Here is an 18727-nt window from a genome sequence, read left to right on the forward strand (position 1 = left end):
TTAATCTATATTTTATGTCGAACTTGGCTTTTTTTTATTTACGTTGAGTCAATTAATTTAATTTAATAAAAACCGATTATCAGCTAAAATTACGATTTACGGTTGTGCTCCTTACTACTCAATAGTAAGATACACAGTCTGTGGCTTTTTACCATTCTGTGATTAGTTGAAGTCTCCTCAAGTTACATCACGTGGTTTCATGTAGACTTTTCGACCAATGACGTTCTTAGGAGCGTCAATCGTAAATGTTTTTGATTTAAAGTATTGGTTGAAATTAAAACTGAGCTTATATCGTAAGAAAAACACCGTGCTTAAATGGGTGGCTGCCTACAACGACAGTTTTCATGTGTTTTTAAGTGCAATTCAATAATTTTCCTCGAAGTTGTGTTCAAAATTGATTATTGCCGTTGCTTTCATTTGGATATATAAGATAGTTAACAAAATTTTTTAACACTACCAGTTCAATTCGTAGATATTTTGACCGTCCTCATTACATTCGTGCTAATGGATGATTCTGTGATTTCCCCAGGTACGAAATGTGCTTGTAATTCGTCAAGGCTTATAAAATGACATTTGGTTTTCAATTCTGTTTATTTCTTTTTTTTAGGGAATAAAATAGATAACTCGGCATCGGAGAGCGATTCCAGTTCCCTCGATGGCGGGGCGATGTTACCTCCTACCACGGTTTCTCGTGATCAGTTACAAAAAAGAATTGAATCTCTTCAACAGCAAAACAGGTATTTACCGGATTTTCTATACCTATTTTACACTGAATAGTCTTATTGGACCTAATAGTATTCTTATACAACAAAATGATGTTTAGATCTACTAAGACATAGTTGTTCAAATACTTGATGATTCCAGGGTCTTAAAAGTCGAGCTGGACACATATAAGCTCAGAGTGAAGGCCCTGCAGGAGGAAAATCGCGCACTGAGACAAGCTTCTGTATCAATAGTATGTATTTACATTATTATCCACATTGGGCACTTGTTATTCAGTCCCATTGTACGCATTTCTGTCATACAGCCATCCCAGATATATATCTACAGAGACAACCTACTTACTACATTCTGTTGTAATGTGTCTCTCTTATTTTTGTTATGTATGTTTGTTAGTGATTAAGGAACATTCTTGACATCAATCTTGGCATGTCATTCTTGTAATAATGTATTTGTGGGAAAGGGTCATCCTGAGACTTATTATGGTATCATATTTTTGAAACCTGAATATGCTTCATGGGTAAAATAACAAAACAAATGGATTATCTTAAGCTTGTGATCCGTAGAGTAGGATTGTATTGTTTTGTATTTATTATACCTAATTCTTACACTAATATGTTTATAGCAAATGATAATACACTTTTATGCATGTAACAACTTAAACAGAAAGTGCTTAATTGTTGTAACACTGTTGTAAGACAATGGAATCAATTAACTCGAGTCTAATTACAGATCCTTAACTATGTACACATTTTCTGCAATCACCCTGCTACATTTGAGTGATCTAAACATATATGTCTATGTACAGCCATGTAATGGGACATTGTTTACATTTACAATGTTACATAAGTACTTGTTCCAATTACACTAGTGCAGTGCAAACTGAGCAAACATTATGTTTTTTTTTAATAGTAGTTATTGAGACACAAATCACCAAAAATATGTGTACATAACCGTAGTGAGTAGATATTTTTGGCCCTTTATCCATATCAATATTATAGACTGTATTGTACAGTCGCCATCAGATATATCGGAGCGGCCAAGGTGTTCATAATATCTGAACACGCGCCCTAACGCCTTGACAATAGAGGCGTGTTCAGATATTTGTGAGCGCCTTGGCCGTTCTGATATATCTGATGGTGACTGTACATAGCTAGATTAAAGTAAATCTTTGAGCAACTCCATGAGCAGAAAAAAGTACCTACATCTTTCTAATGAGTATTGGGGTTCTTCCACATATTACGTCATAGCAACGGGGGGAGGGGGGGTCATGCCAAGTGTGACAGTACGTATTAACGGGGCACAGTGTTCGATTTCCCTCAAAAAATTTCCCTATGCTGTTAATTGCATAAATCAATCAAGGAATGCATTTGAAATGCAAGACTAGAACACCCAGAAGTCTATTTCAAATACTTTTTTTTATAAAAAATAAATTATATTTCATGAGCTTGACATCGAAAAATTACTAAATAAATTCTACAAAAGTATCTGATGAAGAAGTCGCTTTTTAATCAATGTAGTTTGATAAAGAAGCCTTTGGCGCATATTTTCTAGTTCTTAGTTTTGGAATTTACCCTCTGCTTACCGAGTTATTCATATAAATACAGATTTTTTATTTCATTTTTTTTCTCCTGAAAAACTCAAAAGTGCGACTTGTAACTAGCACTGAAAGATGGCTCTTAACTAGGTCTACCACTGGTAAAAAAATCACGTTCCACTATCGCGGCGTTTGGGAGTTACGTATAAAGGTCAAATTATACTTTTTAGGGTTGTTACTTAAAGGTCAAACAAATATGAAAGGTCGGAGTAATTAAAAAATCTGATTAAATTAAATTAAGGAACAACATAAGAAACTTTATTTATATTTATTTATTTAACCTTTATTGCACAATACAAGAAATTACAAATGGCAGACTTGCCAAAAGGCATTCTCTACCAGTCAACCATTGGGCCACGCAGAAACTTTTAAGTGCAGTGCACTTTGTTAAACAATAAAGTCATTAAATTCAGAAAAGAAAGAAAGAAATTCAGAAGTCAAGTTATAGTTTCTTTTCGCAAGTTGGTCTCAGATTTTATGTATTTTGTGGCTCATACAAATCATTTTCATTTTCGAGAACTAGCGTGCAGTCGTCAACATGGGATGGATTTTCATCACCGTCTATTAACGAAGATCCATCATTAGCTAGATCTTCATCATCGACTTCAGCCTCTTGTAAGTTTTCCTCATGAATCGGCTTCAGAAGTTCACGAACTGCTTCTGGTAGACTAATCCTACTGGACGATTTTTGGCGTTGTCTGTAGTGTGCCATAGACACGAACGGATCTGATGATTCTAGTGCACGGTGAAAGAGATCTATCATAGTTTTTCTCCTGTTCATTTTCCGGCAATGGTGTTCCCTATCACAAGTGACTCGACACCGTCAATGTCAGATATCGGTTGTTTATACTTGTGATAAGTATAAATGAAAGAGGTTTGCACACAATTAAATGTATTCAAACTTAGCCATTTTGATAATGATGGATAAAATTGTTTTTTACGATTAGTCGATTTTTAATTAATCACTAGCACTGGTGCACTTTTGCCCCCGTCAATCCAGTGTTCCTGTATTTTTATTTATGTACCTGGAGTATGTCTAAGCAATATACAGTTTTGTAATAGAGGAAAATTTTGAATTAATTCTGACTAAAAATTAAAGGTCAAGTTGAGGGTCAACCCTAACACTGTATTTTTACATTCGATAACTCCCAAACGCCGCGATAGTGGAACGTGATTTTTTTACCAGTAGTTGACCTAGTTAAGAGCAATCTGTCAGTGCTAGTCACAAGTCGCACTTTTGAGTTATTTAGGAGAAAAAAATGAAATAAAAAATCTCTATTTATATGAATAACTCGGTAACCAGAGGGTAAATTCTAAAACTAAGAACCAGAAAATATGCGCCAAAGGCTTTTTTATCGAACTACATTGATTAAAAAGCGACTTCTTCATCAGATACTTTTGTAGAATTTATTTAGTAGTTTTTCGATGTCAAGGTCATGAAATATAATTTATTTTTTATTAAAAAAAGTATTTGAAATAGACTTCTGGGTGTTCTAGTCTTGCATTTCAAATGCATTCCTTGATTGATTTATGCAATTAACAGCATAGGGAAATTTTTTGAGGGAAATCGAACACTGTGCGGGGGTGGGGTCAAATAAATCGAAATTTTGTGTGATGTAATTAATAGATGACCCCTTGTGCAAGAGGGACACAATTCTCTTGCACACTATTGGCTACTTGTGAACAGTTAATATGTTAATCCTAATGATTCAGGTTATTAAAAAAAAAACCGGTCTAGTGCGAGTCGGACTCGCGTTCCAAGAGTTCCATATACATTACTCAATTTTTAACAATGTATTTTTTTTATGTGTAACGCGAATGAAATGTCTTTAAAATATCCGTACAGACAGACAAACAGACGCACGAGTGATCCTATAAGGGTTCCGTTTTTTCCTTTTGAGGTTCGGAACCCTAAAATGCAAAAGAGGGCCAAAAGTTATGTTGTTCTTGACCTACATTACAAAATAAGGGGCTAAAGATACTGAGTAGTGAAAAATGGCATATAGATTTTTACAAGCCTTTATTTTACAGCAAGCAAAGGCTGAACAAGAGGAAGAATATATTTCCAACACACTATTGAAAAAAATTCAAGCCTTGAAGAAGGAAAAGGAAACATTGGCACATCACTATGAAAGGGAAGAGGAGTGTCTCACAAATGATCTGTCCAGAAAATTAATTCAGGTAAGAACCGGCCCGTAGACACAGAATAAATAATAGTACTAGGTACAGAAGACTCACTCTCTAACAAAACGCGTCTGTTACGATCAGGACTGATATGGCCGCTAGGTGGCGACAGCGCCACGCGCGGATTATGGCTAGCCACCAAAATTGGTGTGGAACGGATGTACTTTTAGCTACCTATAGCAAAGCGACGAAATCGCGGAGTGAGCCACACCTGCCGTAGACAACATGCTAATGTTGCCAATCCCTATCGCTCCATAGCGAACGAATCGCAACTGTCACTGTCACACTAATATGGAAGAGCGATAAACACAAAGCGAAAAATAGGAAATTCGCAACTCGTGTCATTGCGAATTACCTATTCGCACATGTATCGTACAACGTTTTACAGTACATAATATAATATGGCCCTTTAGATTTTCGACATACTTACGTAATGTACTAATTATCGCACTAGTGCGGTAAAGTAGCACCATCTGTACTGTAAAGTTATTACCTAATACCTATTTAGTTTATTACAAAAATTATTTATTTCTCAAGATCTTGTAGTTTTTTTTCTCTAAAACGCATGAAAGCGTTTACCTCCATCAGTTTTAGTTCTCAGTTGGCCGAAGTCAAACAGGCCGAAAATAATAATTTTATCTAATTTGGTTTTTCTCTCAGTTTGTTTCGCATAATTGTTAAATACTTATTGCAATTGTAATTTTTGTTTAAAATATCGCATTCAAGAAAATAAGCATTAAGTAGGTCAAATGAATCATGGTAATCTGTTGAGTAGGTCAAATGAGGTCATCCTTCTCATCAGTTAAATAATTCTTACTATTATTATTCCCTTTATTTCTTTTTGGTTAAGTTTTAACAATAAAATAAATTACGCTTAACTTGTCTTGGAATTGGCTTTATTTTTTTTTATTATAGCCTTTTTGTTGTAGCACCCAAATGCTGTTTATTGGCTCTTCCCGTCTCCTCACTCATTTACTGTTAAATGTTTTGGGTGCCCGCTTGCCAATCGGCATAGGCCTCCTCCAGTCTTCTCCATTCGTTCCTGTCTCTGGCAACCCTCCATGTGGCACCAGCAACAGGCCTTGGAATTGGCTTAAAAAAACATAAACAGTAAACACATTATAAAAAACCTAACCTAGGGTGTTGCCAGCGGTGGAGCGTGCTTAGGGCCCTACAGAGGAATCGACGGACTATTCGCGCTGTGTCCATGACTACCGACTTCTACATCAGACCCTTGATTAATATTATAAAACCTTGTTTATCTTTAATCAGTAGACTGATTAGCCCACCGACAATTATTAAAATAAAGGCACTCTTACAGTTACGTCAAGAAAAATGTCGCCTCGAACAGACATTGGAGCAAGAGCAGGAATGCTTAGTGAACAAACTCATGCGGAAGATCGAGAAGCTTGAGGCCGAGACTCTTGCTAAACAAACTAATCTGGAAAGACTCCGCAGGGAAAAGGTAAGCAAAGCTTGACCATTAAGGACCACTTGCCCAGCCCAGGGTTAACCGGTTAAACCTGGAGTTACCATGGTTACCAGTACAATTTGACACCGAGTTAACGGTTTAACCGCATAACCCTGGGTTAGTGGGATGGTGCTTAGAGGTAAGAGGGAATAATAGCTACTGACAATAGGTACTTTTTTGATACAATTTCCATTTCGGGAGAAAACGTTTTCCACTAACTAAATCTTAACAAATCACTTTGATTTTGGTGTTGATCGCTTCAGCATAATAAGGATGACTCACGCTAGACCGGGCCGGGGCCGGGCCGGAGCTTCCGGCGCTTCGTTTTCTATGAAAAACACCACGTGATCACCGATCAGCCGTCATAGAAACCTTTTTGGAATGCACGAAGTGCTGTAGCCATGGGCGTTAGTTGACGTATTTGGCGGTCAATGTGTTAAAATCTAAATGTTACTGACTCTTGCTAATTTCAGGTGGAATTGGAAAACACGTTGGAGCAAGAGCAGGAAGCACTAGTGAACAGGCTGTGGAAACGCATGGACAAACTAGAGGCTGAGAAACGTTCCCTGCAGATTCGCCTCGACCAGCCAGTCTCTGATCCTGCTAGTCCAAGGTACAGTCGACGTCAAAAATATGTTTACACTTTTGCACTCTACTCCTTTGTAATAAGGCAAAGAGTGTAAACATATTTTTGACCTCGACTGTATGTTAGGAAGACATAAAGGAAAAATTAATTGTTAACAGGTGGCGGAGTTCGATCAGTTCCAACATGTTGGCTGCTATTTGCATGCCCATGAAATTTAATTCATATATTTAAGATCAATGTGTAGAAGACCATCTATAAGGAAATACTGTTTACAAGCGTATCGTCGCTTTTGACTTTTGCGTTTGTACACATACTCCATTTACGGAAGGTCCGTAGAGCAGGAGTGAAGCTCTTCGTTTCTGATTGTGTCTGAGTGACGAACGTATACAAAATACGAGAAATCTCGCCCTGTGACTATCTTCCCTGGTACAGTCAAGTGTAGCGAGCTATGGGACATATTTTTGAGTATGATTTTAGCACCCGTATTTTTACACTAGACTACCTATTCAGTTGTTATACTTCTAAGTTATTAAAATAGAAAAAAAACCGCTGCTGGTCTTTTTCTTGCTGTGAGTTAAACGTAAAAGTAACTTTTCAGGTATATACTACACAAGTAGGTACTAATTAATTTACTTTTTTGGTCTTTTCAGAGACATCAGCAACGGTGATACTGCGTCGAATCTTAGCAATCATATTCAAACATTACGCTCGGAGGTTGTCAAATTAAGGTACTTTTCTACTTTTTTCTTACTTCTCCAATCATAAGCTCTTTGCTTATTATAATTAACTGAGCAATAAGCTTTCGTTCGGGTGATGATTTAAGTTACAGTCGTCTACGGCTACGGACATGTCCTGTAATAAAAAATAAAATTCTATGGAGAAATAATATTTAAATAATTTGAATTAAAAAAATAAATACTATTCAGTATTTATTACATAGCACATTTTCTAATGTGCTAGAAGAGCAGTCTGAATCATAAAGGAATCGTGAGGAAATCGCCCCGGATCTGCCCTCCATAGTCACATAGATACCTAATGTTTCAATAATGAAAATGTTGTATTCAAAACATAAATCTGGCGACTAGTTAGAAATGAATGTAATCTAAATGGAGATTGAGATAACATTGTTAATTAACTTGGATTCCAGTAAAACAATTGTTTAACTGATATAGGACATTTTTTTATTGTAACAGAGATATACCTACATCCATGCATAGATATACGGGCACGGTGGTTCTCCCGCCAAGCCAAGCAAACAGACGGGCACAGCCATACTGTCCTTTATTAATAAAAATTCAGGGCAATTTTGCACCTACTGTATCTTTGAAGTCGATTGAGAAATTTCCTTGAAATATTAATTACCAACAAGAACGCTTACAAAACTTAAACCCTCCCCAATACTAGAAATTATTAAAAAAATATTGTACCTATATTGACTATTAGTTTCCCAGCCAAAGTTATGTATTTATTTCATTAACGGTCATACTAAAAAAGCTGATATGTACCCAAAGCAGACAAAAAACTTAATATTGAAGAATCAAAGTGTCTCTAAAAACCATTTTAATAAAGACATTTTAAAATTTTTGAAGTGTTTAATTTCGAAGCACAAAATGTAATAAAATTTAATTAATTAATTATTTTGTATAACGACACTGGTTCACAGGGAGCGATATTTAAATTCTAACTAAGGGTGGTATTCCACGTGTCCAATTTCTTTGTCCAATGTGTATTTTGTCTTACATTTTGCTTAATGAGAGAGTGAGACGCAATGACATAGGACCAAAATATTGGACAGATGGAATACCACCTTAAACTATACTATACATTTTTGTTTGTTGCAGGAATCAATTAGCCGTGTCTCAAAATGAAAACAAAGAGAAGATGCATCGCTTTGCCTTAGAGGAGAAACACATTCGTGAGGAAAACGTTCGCCTACAACGAAAACTTCAGCAAGAGGTAATAGGGAATATTACGCGAACTCTGCGTAGGGGGCGCCACTACCACTATCCATCACAATCTGGGGTCTACCGCGAAACAAGAAAATCAAAATTTCGTTATCTAACCCCTCTATCACTCTTGCATATTCAAGCGATAAAGAGGCAGATTTCGATTTTCGCGTTTCCCGGTAGGCCCTTGATAACAAACCGCCTTGATGCATCAATGTCATATTTTATTGTCTGTGAAAACTTGTCAAAAAACAGTTTAAGGCACAGTATGTGTAAGTTACTCTATTAAAAATTAAATTAAAAAATTAAATTAAAATTATTTATCCAATAAAAACACGTACAAATGATCAAAGGGATGGAGTCTCCCTGTAAGCAAAATAAATGCTTGTGGTGGGAGACACCGCTCTTCCTTACATAGGTAACTAACTACAACTACATAGTAAACTATTCAACTAAACTTAACTAACTAACTAAAGTAAGCGATAATACCTTTTCTGCATACAAATAAAGTGCCTTACTCTACTAACAAAAAACTATCTTAGAGATATTCTGTCTGTGTGTGTGTGTTATCCCTACCTGTTCTCGCATGTGTCTGAAGGATTACCGAATTACATTCTCTGTCTCATCGTATGTTTTTGTTTTTAGCCAGTTTATTATGAGCTTTTTACACTCATGATGTGGTTTTGAGTGAATGTCTAGAAGTTTATTTATTTTATTATAGAGATGTGAGGCTTGTATCTGGTATTGTGAGCTAGCAAATTTGGTTCTAATGGTTTTAGGTAGCATGGCTATGTTCGGTATTAGTCTTCTTTTTTTTTATAGTTCGGGTTATATGGCAGAATCTTGTGCTTTTTTAAGGTTGTTTGCAGAATATATAGTTTCCGAACCGACATAAGTCCACTGATTTGGTACAGTAAATCAGTAGGAAATGTAGTCTTTTTAAAATACATTACTTTAACTAATGCCCTTTGTGCTCGTTCCAAGTCTATAAAACGGCTTTTTGCTGCACCTCCCCAAACGGATATGCAGTACACTAAGACAGCCTGTGCCAGAGATGTATATATTTCATTGAGTATATTACGAGACTTTGTTTGTGTTGTTATTATTGTCCTTGGTACAACGTGTCTCAGTGTCCTAAATATCCAGAGCAGCTTTCGAATTCTACTGATGACCTGATCAATATGTGAGTACCAATTTAAATGCTCATCTAATTGAACTCCCAGGTACTTTATTTGGGAAGTTTTTTCAATAGATGGGCAAACACAATGAGTTATATCACAAGTTTTTAAGTCCATATTCCCAGTGGGTTGAGTACAACTTGTGATGCTAAAACACATATATTTAGTTTTACTGGTGCTAAGCGTCAGTAGGTTCATTCGTAACCATTTCGAGATATCAGCCATTCCAAGTTCGGCGCTGTTTCTGACATGCTCCCATGAATTACTCTATGGTTTACTAAAGGCGCTAGTGCTGCACTCTGGCGGCAGAACATTGCAGTAATACCCCCTATTTGACAAGCTATTAGGACATCCATTCTTCCCTCCCCACATCCTCTGTGAGGGCTCCGCGAGAGAAAATAAAAATAAAATCAAAAACCAACTCTTCTACATTTTTTTTCTTCTACATTGTATATGTTTGGTCCAAAGTTGAATAGTGACGAACGAAAATGTTTATTTGGGGCTCCGTCAAATATTTCACTCTTTTCCCAAAAGGGTTCAGTCACCAAAAAAGTTTGACAAGCTATAAGGACATTAGGAGGTAGTTTGGCAAGCCATTTACGTCAGTAGAAAATGGCGGCAAATTTAATAAAATGCCAGCGCGAAGGGTTGCCCTAGAAAATTTGAATTTCGCGCCTTTTTCTACTGAAAAAGTGGGTTTGACAGAGTATAAACAGTGAGGAGCTGAGTTTGGCCGAAAGAAGGAGTGTAGAACACTCCTTCTTTCGGGCAAACTCAGCTCCATTCGGCATCAGCATTGCTTTGAGCAATTATTAGGGTTGGCACCACTTGACGTTCTTTTGCGTGCACGACCACAGATAAGATAAAGACTTGAATTTTGACAACCCTAAATAGCCGAAAGGGATAGTGCCATACATTAGAAAGGGATAGCACGATTCGTCCCTGAATCGCTGTCAAACTTCGGTTTTGTAGGAAGTGTCCTTTCTGTACGGTAGTACTATTATTTATTATGTGGTATAAATAAGTATTGGTGTCAGCGTCGAGCGTGCTCGTTCGGAGCGTGCGTTCCGTGGTTGTTTGGTAAAGTTGGTATTCCATCTGTTAAATTTTTTGGTCCAATGTGCATTGCATCTCACTCTCTCACTAAGCAAATTGTGATGGCTCCTCTACACGAATGGCCAACGCCGGCCAATCCAAGGGACGCAGCCATGCGGTAGACTGAGATAGCAATATCACTTGCTCCCTCTAATGCATAAATGCGTCCCTTGGATTGGCCGGCGTTGGCCATTCGTGTAGAGGAGCCATGAGACGCAAATACACATTGGACAAAGAATTTGGACAGGTGGAATACCACTCAAAGGCAAATGTGTATTTGTTATTGGCGCCAGCTTTCAAATCAAAAGAATACTTGATTGAGATTGAAGCGCTGGTGGCCTAGCGGCAAGAGCGTGCGACTTTCAATCCGGAGGTCGCGGGTTAAACCCCGGCTCGTACCAATGAGTTTTTCGGAACTTATGTATTAAATATCATTTGATATTTTCTTGTCTTGTACCAGTCGCTTTTCGGCGAAGGAAAACATCGTGAGGAAACCGGACTAATCCCAATAAGGCCTAGTTTCCCCTCCGGGTTGGAAGGTCAGATGGCAGTCGCTTTCGTAAAAACTAGTGCCTACGTCAATTCATGGGATTAGTTGTCCAGCGGACCCCAGGCTCCCATGAGCCGTGGCAAAATGCCGGAACAACGCGAGGAAGAAAGACTTGATTGAGATTGTACTTTGTTAATGTAAGAAAGTTTGATCAAATCTCTATTTTCAGGTTGAGCGCCGCGAAGCGCTGTGCCGGCATCTTTCTGAGAGCGAATCTTCATTGGAAATGGAGGAGGAGCGGCAATTTAACGAAGCGTTAAGTGTAAGTGTTGTTGATCTTGAGTAACATTAAGGGTCAGTTGCACCAAAGACATATGTAACTTCGTATAAGACGAATAAAGTCTAAGGAAAAAACGTGCCTCGGAATTCAAGCAAAAGTCATTCTCGAATAGATGGCGCACACACCTTTAGCCTATCCTCGGCTAGATGGCGTGACGACACCGTTTCATATTTAACAATTTTAACGCATAGATATCAGTGAATGAACAGGGATCAAAATGATATAAAAATAATAAAATCATTTATCCATATATATACATTTTTTGATAACTTTATACGTTTTCATTTTGAGTTTTAGTCGTGTGTCGATAGATGGCAGTAAATTTACAGTGACTACAAAATTTACAATGACAGGACCCCTCTATACTATCTATTCTTTTTGGTTGCACCAACCACAGTTGGCGGACTGACTAACGTCACTCAGCAGCCAACTATCAGACTTCCCATACAATAAAATTTAGCGAACTCTTTAACGGTGACAGATGGTTTGGTGCAACTGACCCTAATACTTCGATTGCTTTGTGTTTTTCATTTAAAAGTTGATTGCTGCGATACGTCATACTCGTGAACAGGTGCTGTTTGTGGAAACCGGTCCTTTTAAGCTTACATGGGCTACATGTTATGTTACAAGTTTTTTTTTTATGTGCCTATAAGGTGTCCCACTGCTGGGCAAAGGCCTCCCCCTAGACTTCCAATCCTCCCGATTAAGTGCAGCATCTGTCCAGTTGCTGAGAAATGTGTCCAGGTCGTCCCGCCATCTCCTCTTAGGCCGACCTTGCCGGCGTTTACATTGTGGCACCCACTCCGTGGCTAGTTTAGCCCACCTCTGTGGGTGCATACGTCGTACATGGCCTGCCCAGTCCCACTTTAGCCTGGCGGTTTTTACCCCAACGTCGACGATGCCTGTTTTGGTGCGCAACGTACTGTTTCGGATCTTAAATTACAGGGTTCTATGTTTCACTTTTATCGAACTGAAATTTGAACATTATCAGAGACATTAAGTCGAATTTCAACTATGTATCTTAAAAATGTAACATAGAACTTCGTAATATTGAGCCAGTGATATAGTATTTTGATCGGGGTATGCATACTATGTATGTATGATTTTTGGGAAATATGCATAGTACCGTAAACATTAATGCTTAGGAGTCATTAATAGCATTTGTATTTGGTTGGTGCAGGCTCGGTCTCGCAGCGTGTCGTCCCCTGGCGGGTCGCGGCCGCTGTCGCCGTACGCCTCCCCGCTGCTGCCCGGCGCCGGACACAGGCCCGCGATGCATTTCAACTCGCAGGTAAGTACATACTACTTAAACACTGACTGACTGACTCGCAAACTCATTTGTTACAAAATAACCTTTTTTTAAATCTTTAAAAAAATACATTAGTGTCTATTAAACACTTATATTTAAATCACCTAAGGCCTATGTTCAGCAGTGGACGTCTTATGGCTGAGATGATTTAAATCACTATATAGTGGGTCTATAATATTTCCAAAATTCAAAGCTTTCTCTATTTCTCTAGGATCGTCATCATCAGATCTTGACGTAGTCTCTTCTCAAAAAAACTATTTTTTTAATCTGTCCAGACCTTGAGCAATCGAGAAACACATAAAAAATCCCGACGCATCGAGATCCTTCTCTCTTTTGAGGTCGGTTAATGATGTGAAAATGCTACCAGCTCCTTTTAGTGCCACCCCACGCTAGCGTCTTTTGGGCATCGGCGTCTAGTCAGCGATATGGAAAATGGCGTCGCTGCACAGTTGCGTCGAGCAGTAGCTGTAGAGTTGACAAGACGGAAGACGCTAGTGTGGGGTGGGTGTAATTTTCAGCTCTCTAAGCGCCACTTGCACCATTCCACTAACCCCGGGTTAACCGGTTAAACCTAGAGTTACCATGGTTACCAGTGCAATTTAACACTAATTTGACGGTTTAACCGCTTAACCTCGGGTTAGTGGGATGGTGCAAGTGGCCCTAAGTTCCTCCTCCCCGCAGCCGCGCCGGCCCAGCGAGCGCTTCGTGAAGCCGGCGCCGCCGTCGCTGGCCTTGCCGCGCCTCGAGCCCCCGCCGCCCGCGCCGCCCGCCGCCGCCGCGCCGCCCGCGCTCGCCGAGCCCGCCCTGCAGCCGGCCAGCCCCATGGACACCTCGTCGAAAGACTAACCGATCTAATGTAGGCCGGTCCGTGGTTTGTAATCGATTTTCGACCTTATTTTATCCAGTGGAGACTTTAAAATCACAAAGCGTTCTGAAACATTATAGTCTCATGATGCTATTTTAATGTAATGTCGAGGCCGCTTAACTCTGTCCCGTCCGCCGGAGGACCCTTGTGACCTAGAAGAGTGACCCGAGAGACCGGACCCGTGGCGACGAGTAACAAGAAAAATTAGATTCACTCGGTTACATTGTCAATTTTCATTTTGATTGGTGTAATCGGTCCCTGCCGGCCGCGGCCGTCTCCATCTACCCACGCACATCGTAAACATTATGTAAAACTTTAATTCTTAAAATTCGCTTGTCCCGTTCTATCACGTTGCCATATAAGTGTCAGAAAGGAATAGAACGTATTCATGAAAATCATGAACGTAGAACACACGCAACATTAAGCTGAACTATAATTCACCAACTCAAGAAATAATAATAACACCATAACAATTCAATTCAACCTCGGCATTATACATCTCCAGCATAGCGCAACCTAACATACGTTAAAATAAGGTCGAAAATCGAACAGTAAAACCAATCAATATCGGTTTTCGTCAGCTAATCGTACCGTACGTCCTTTAAGCACGTAAGTGTACAAGTTGTACAACACGATCGCTGTCGATTGTCGAAGATATCGAAACTGATGATTCGATAGTCGATCCGCGTTTCTACCGTTGTACTACAAATTTCGAAATCCACACGTAATGGCACAATTAAAGTTCCATCGTTTAGATTGTTTGTAAACCTTATACAGTAGAACCTAACCTAGATTATCTAGGTTCTAGGCTCTATACTAGTTCGGACAATTGAAATGTGGGTTTTTTTGGAACGAGATCAAACAAAAACAACACCTTTTGTTACATAAAATCTAAAAAGTAACTACAGTATACAGTTTATTAAATTTGAGGTCAGCGTTTGGATAACTTGAGGGTTCGGATAATCGAGGTTCTACTGTAACAAAGACAAATGGCCTACCAATGATTAGTGTTGCTATTAGTATTCTTACAGGTTGGTACTAGATTTGATACCAGTACTCTTTGTCAGCTGACCGATTACTTTAGGCCAGGCATGACTGATAAACGATATAAAACATGTTTGTCTTGCGTTTACATACTCGCTAAAATGTTACGATGGAGCAGTTGGTAATGTTGGTATACCATCTAACTCTTTGGTCAATGCACAGTCACCTGCAATAATATGTTACTCTTCATAAGCCGCAAAAATATGTGACACGCTCTTATGGCTCTACAAATAAGACCGTGTCAGAACTGTCAGATATTTTTGTGGCCTTCGTTGTGTAACATATTATTGCAGGTGACTGTACCTACGCAAGAGATATACATATATAATTGTTGTGTGTTTTCATCAACGCGGCAAAAAAAAATTATGGTTTTACTCTATAGTTTGTGTAAAGATTTTGGTGTCTCATTTTTCTAAGAGAGCAATGGCAGTCAAGCGGGTGTAAATTTCGAAATTTGTATAAAAACTGTAAACATGCATATAGATATTGTAGTTAGGTGGACGACTCCGGCAGCTTGGTTCGTAATGTTGCTTCCGCACATATTTAGCGTCCGTTCCAGTCAAACTGGATTTATTTGTAGTCCAGTCTTCGTGTGCAGTGGATTATGGCAATAATTCCTCCCTTCAAAAAATATATAAAGTTGAGGAATGTCCAACAATCCAATCCTTTAATCTGTATAAAGAAATATGGAAGAATTATTATCAGAATTGACTCGATGATTTTCGATTGTTAAAGTTTCCTCGCACGGCTTGTATATTCGAGATTGAAATTAATATGTTCTGGTTTTTTTTATGTTATAAGATAATATTTAATCTTTAAATAGTCGATTAGATTAGCTTAACGAGATGTTATAAAATTATGAACAGGGTATTCGCTGGGAGGGGAGGTATCGTCGGATAGTTCATAATTTCGGCTCACTTACCACAATCGTCTGCATACATATTACTTTGTCCTTCTAGGTGACAAACACAGACAGCTTAGCATGACTTGCGTTGTCGCGCGCGACAACAACGCGTGTCATGCTAAGCGGCCTGGTATATTGATATTTAGAATTAGAAAGGGCAATTTTGAGTTTTGCGGGCGTGGATCGCCGCGTTATGTATCTAATATATTAATGACTTCAAGTTCATGGTTTCACGCAAATATATCTGAATTGTAGTTTTTTTTTTTCAATTTGCTGTTTTCTTTTTATAATTCGGAATATCAATAAGTATGCATAGAGGTGTGTGAAAAAATCGTGTTAAAATTTTCTTACATTGTAATATCAGGTCAAATGTATGTTCAAACAAAGTGAAGAATCTAAGCGAATGCCATCATAGAAGTTGAGTAACTAATATATATTACGAAACTTAAAACGAATACGTTGGAAAGTAATAACTTCGAGGAATGCAAGAAAAAACGGGCAACACGTGATATGTTGTTTTAATCTTTGGAAATCAACATGTTTTAATGAAAATGCGCTTTAAACATATGCAATAAGATCAGTTGCTTCAATAAAAAGTTTGTTTGATTGTTTATTTACATATTTATCGATCTGTATGTACAGCTTGGTTATATAACACTAATTTCGTGTTTAAAGAATATATTGCCTAACTGAATGATATAGACTGACAGAGCAGAGCCTGGAATACCTAGGACACCATTTGAGCATTAAGCTTTTTGCTTTTTAATTTACTTCAAAAATGTTTATTTACATTTATTTATTCGAAAGTACCTAAACCTCGTAGAACGTTTAGTAGGAAGTAATCTTGTGATTATTATGAAGTATGAAAGTCAGCTCGTGTAGGTATTTTTAAGGTCTTCAACTCTTCATCCGTACCTACTTATCTCATACTGTTACAGTCTAAGGGTGGTATTCCACTTGTCCTAGATCTTTGGCCAATGTGTATTTGCGTCTCAAACTTTGCTTAAAAAAATTACTGGACTAAGCAGCAATTCAAAAAGCTTGACCGGTCATTAGGTACTGGCAGACCAATATAAATCTCCGGTTATACCTAAAGATAATAGTAATATAGCCTGGGAAACCAATTTTGTCAGTAGAAAAAGGCGATAAATTTGAAAAAAATAGGCGCGAAACGTTGAATTCTCATAGAAATTTTGAATTTCACGCCTATTTCTTCTGTATAGTATCGCTGGGTCATAATATACTGGTATTTGCGAACAGACTCCGCGTGAGATCATTCAAATTACAAGTTTTATTAACTTTACCGACATTCATGCAACATTGTATGCAAACAAATCTTTCAAATCCATTTTGTTTTACTATTAGTGACCCGTTTGCCTTGGAACTTGTCAAGCGAATGTTACGATGGCAGTTAAATACTGCTTGGATAATAATACCTAGGTTATGGTCGGGTCCTTAAACTTTAGTCTTCAACGAAGTGTAATCTTCTAACATATCCCTTTTATTTATTTTTATCGGTTTTCAAAAACGGGTTTGGTTTCTTAGTTGCCTTTAAATTAATTTGCCACTGATCGTTTAGTCCTCATTTTATTTATTTATTTAAAAGTTGAAATAACTCTAGGATTGTGTGAAAAGCTGTTTATAATCTTGTTTATTCAAGTACCTACATAAAGTTTATTCAAACTAAATCATAACATCAGGCGGCGTAGCACGGTCGCGTTTTTATCGCTTGTCACCATGCCTGTCACGTTCTAACATGCATGTAAGTCCGAAAGGGACGCGCATAGTGCTAGGCGATAAAAATGGAACCGTGCTCCGCCCGCAGTCATGAAAAGCATAATTTCTTCGGTAAACTGTTACGCGATAATATCGCTGATTGCTGAAACCAGGGTTTGGCAAACCTTTGACAAATAATCTAATTGTCGAAGTCATTTTGAGTTTGAAGTTTATCATGCAGCGTATTAAGATCAAGCGAAGTTCATAAGCCATATTCCAGCGGCGGCTTCTACACGAATTAGTAATCGCTGTTAAAAACATTTTTTGAAAAGATTATCAATTGTATCGTAATCGTGGGTAAAACGAATTGGGATAACTTCAGAAATATGTACTGAACTAGAAACACTTCATACTTTGGCAACACTAGCCAAAGTGTCTTAGTAAGTGTTGCCAGAATATAGTTTTTTTCTTCTAGTTTATTAGATATATACGATTTATGAGATTCTCCCGATTCCAATGGTAAATATCTTATTTATATTTCTCGAATGCAATCGCTATAAGTATTTGATTATGAATCATTTTGGAATACTTTTGAAATTATGAACAGAGAGTTCTTCTATATTGGCTGTGTACTAAAATCACCTCAGGTATTTTAGGGAATTGTAATTTAAGGTATGTTCACATTAGGCTTATAATTTGACGTTTAACAAAAGAGCATTCACGCGTCGGAATAAACGCAACTGTAGGTCTGATGTGAACGTGCCCTTAGACTTAGAGGTTGATCATTGTAAAGTCAATTTGGATCTTAGCACGCAGGGATAAGGTTCTTTTTTCTTACAATGTTCGTTGTACCTTGGCTTGTACCTATTGTAATCCATATATTACATCCGAGTTGAGCGCATTGCCTCCACATGGTTATAGTTTGTTATGTTGTGTCGTGATTAATAAGAAGTTCGATAGACATGTGAGTAGTGGGTGAACCTCGGCTATTCAATTATTTGCATATTTTCATTTAAATATAGTTTATTTTTTTTTCAATGTTATGATTAAAGAAACAAAAATAAATTCACTAAACTAATGCTCTCGTTTTTATCTTGTAACATCCCATCACCCACCATACTACTCAAATAAAGTTAAAGTCACATGGGGTAAGACCAACACTAGGGCAAGAGTAACACCCCATACAACCATTTCCAGTCGCCGTTACGACGCGGTGTTGACACATCTTGTGTCGACACCGTCTGTTTCGGTCACAATTCCAGTCGCAGAGTCGTCGCCGTGT

General features: G+C 38.0%; 1 protein-coding gene across 1 annotated transcript; it reads left to right on the plus strand.

Moving 5' to 3' along the window:
- Nucleotides 1-197: 197 nt before the first annotated feature.
- On the plus strand, nt 198-18523 carry LOC134793744 (coiled-coil domain-containing protein 6). Its single transcript, XM_063765412.1, has 11 exons — nt 198-529; nt 608-737; nt 865-955; nt 4349-4498; nt 5823-5966; nt 6446-6585; nt 7209-7286; nt 8400-8514; nt 11497-11589; nt 12788-12898; nt 13598-18523. Exons 1-11 carry the CDS (start codon nt 505-507, stop codon nt 13760-13762), a joined length of 1242 nt encoding a protein of 413 aa, XP_063621482.1. The 5' UTR covers nt 198-504; the 3' UTR covers nt 13763-18523.
- Nucleotides 18524-18727: the final 204 nt, after the last annotated feature.

The sequence above is a fragment of the Cydia splendana genome, chromosome 9 (genome assembly GCF_910591565.1).
Source record: "Cydia splendana chromosome 9, ilCydSple1.2, whole genome shotgun sequence".
Lineage (NCBI taxonomy): Eukaryota > Metazoa > Arthropoda > Insecta > Lepidoptera > Tortricidae > Cydia > Cydia splendana.

Coding starts and splice junctions, on each gene's coding strand:
- LOC134793744 (XM_063765412.1), top strand. CDS start 505: ATGGATGATTCTGTGATTTCCCCAG. Junction 738..864: donor TCTCTTCAACAGCAAAACAG/GTATTTACCGGA, acceptor TGATGATTCCAG/GGTCTTAAAAGTCGAGCTGG. Junction 7,287..8,399: donor TCGGAGGTTGTCAAATTAAG/GTACTTTTCTAC, acceptor TGTTTGTTGCAG/GAATCAATTAGCCGTGTCTC.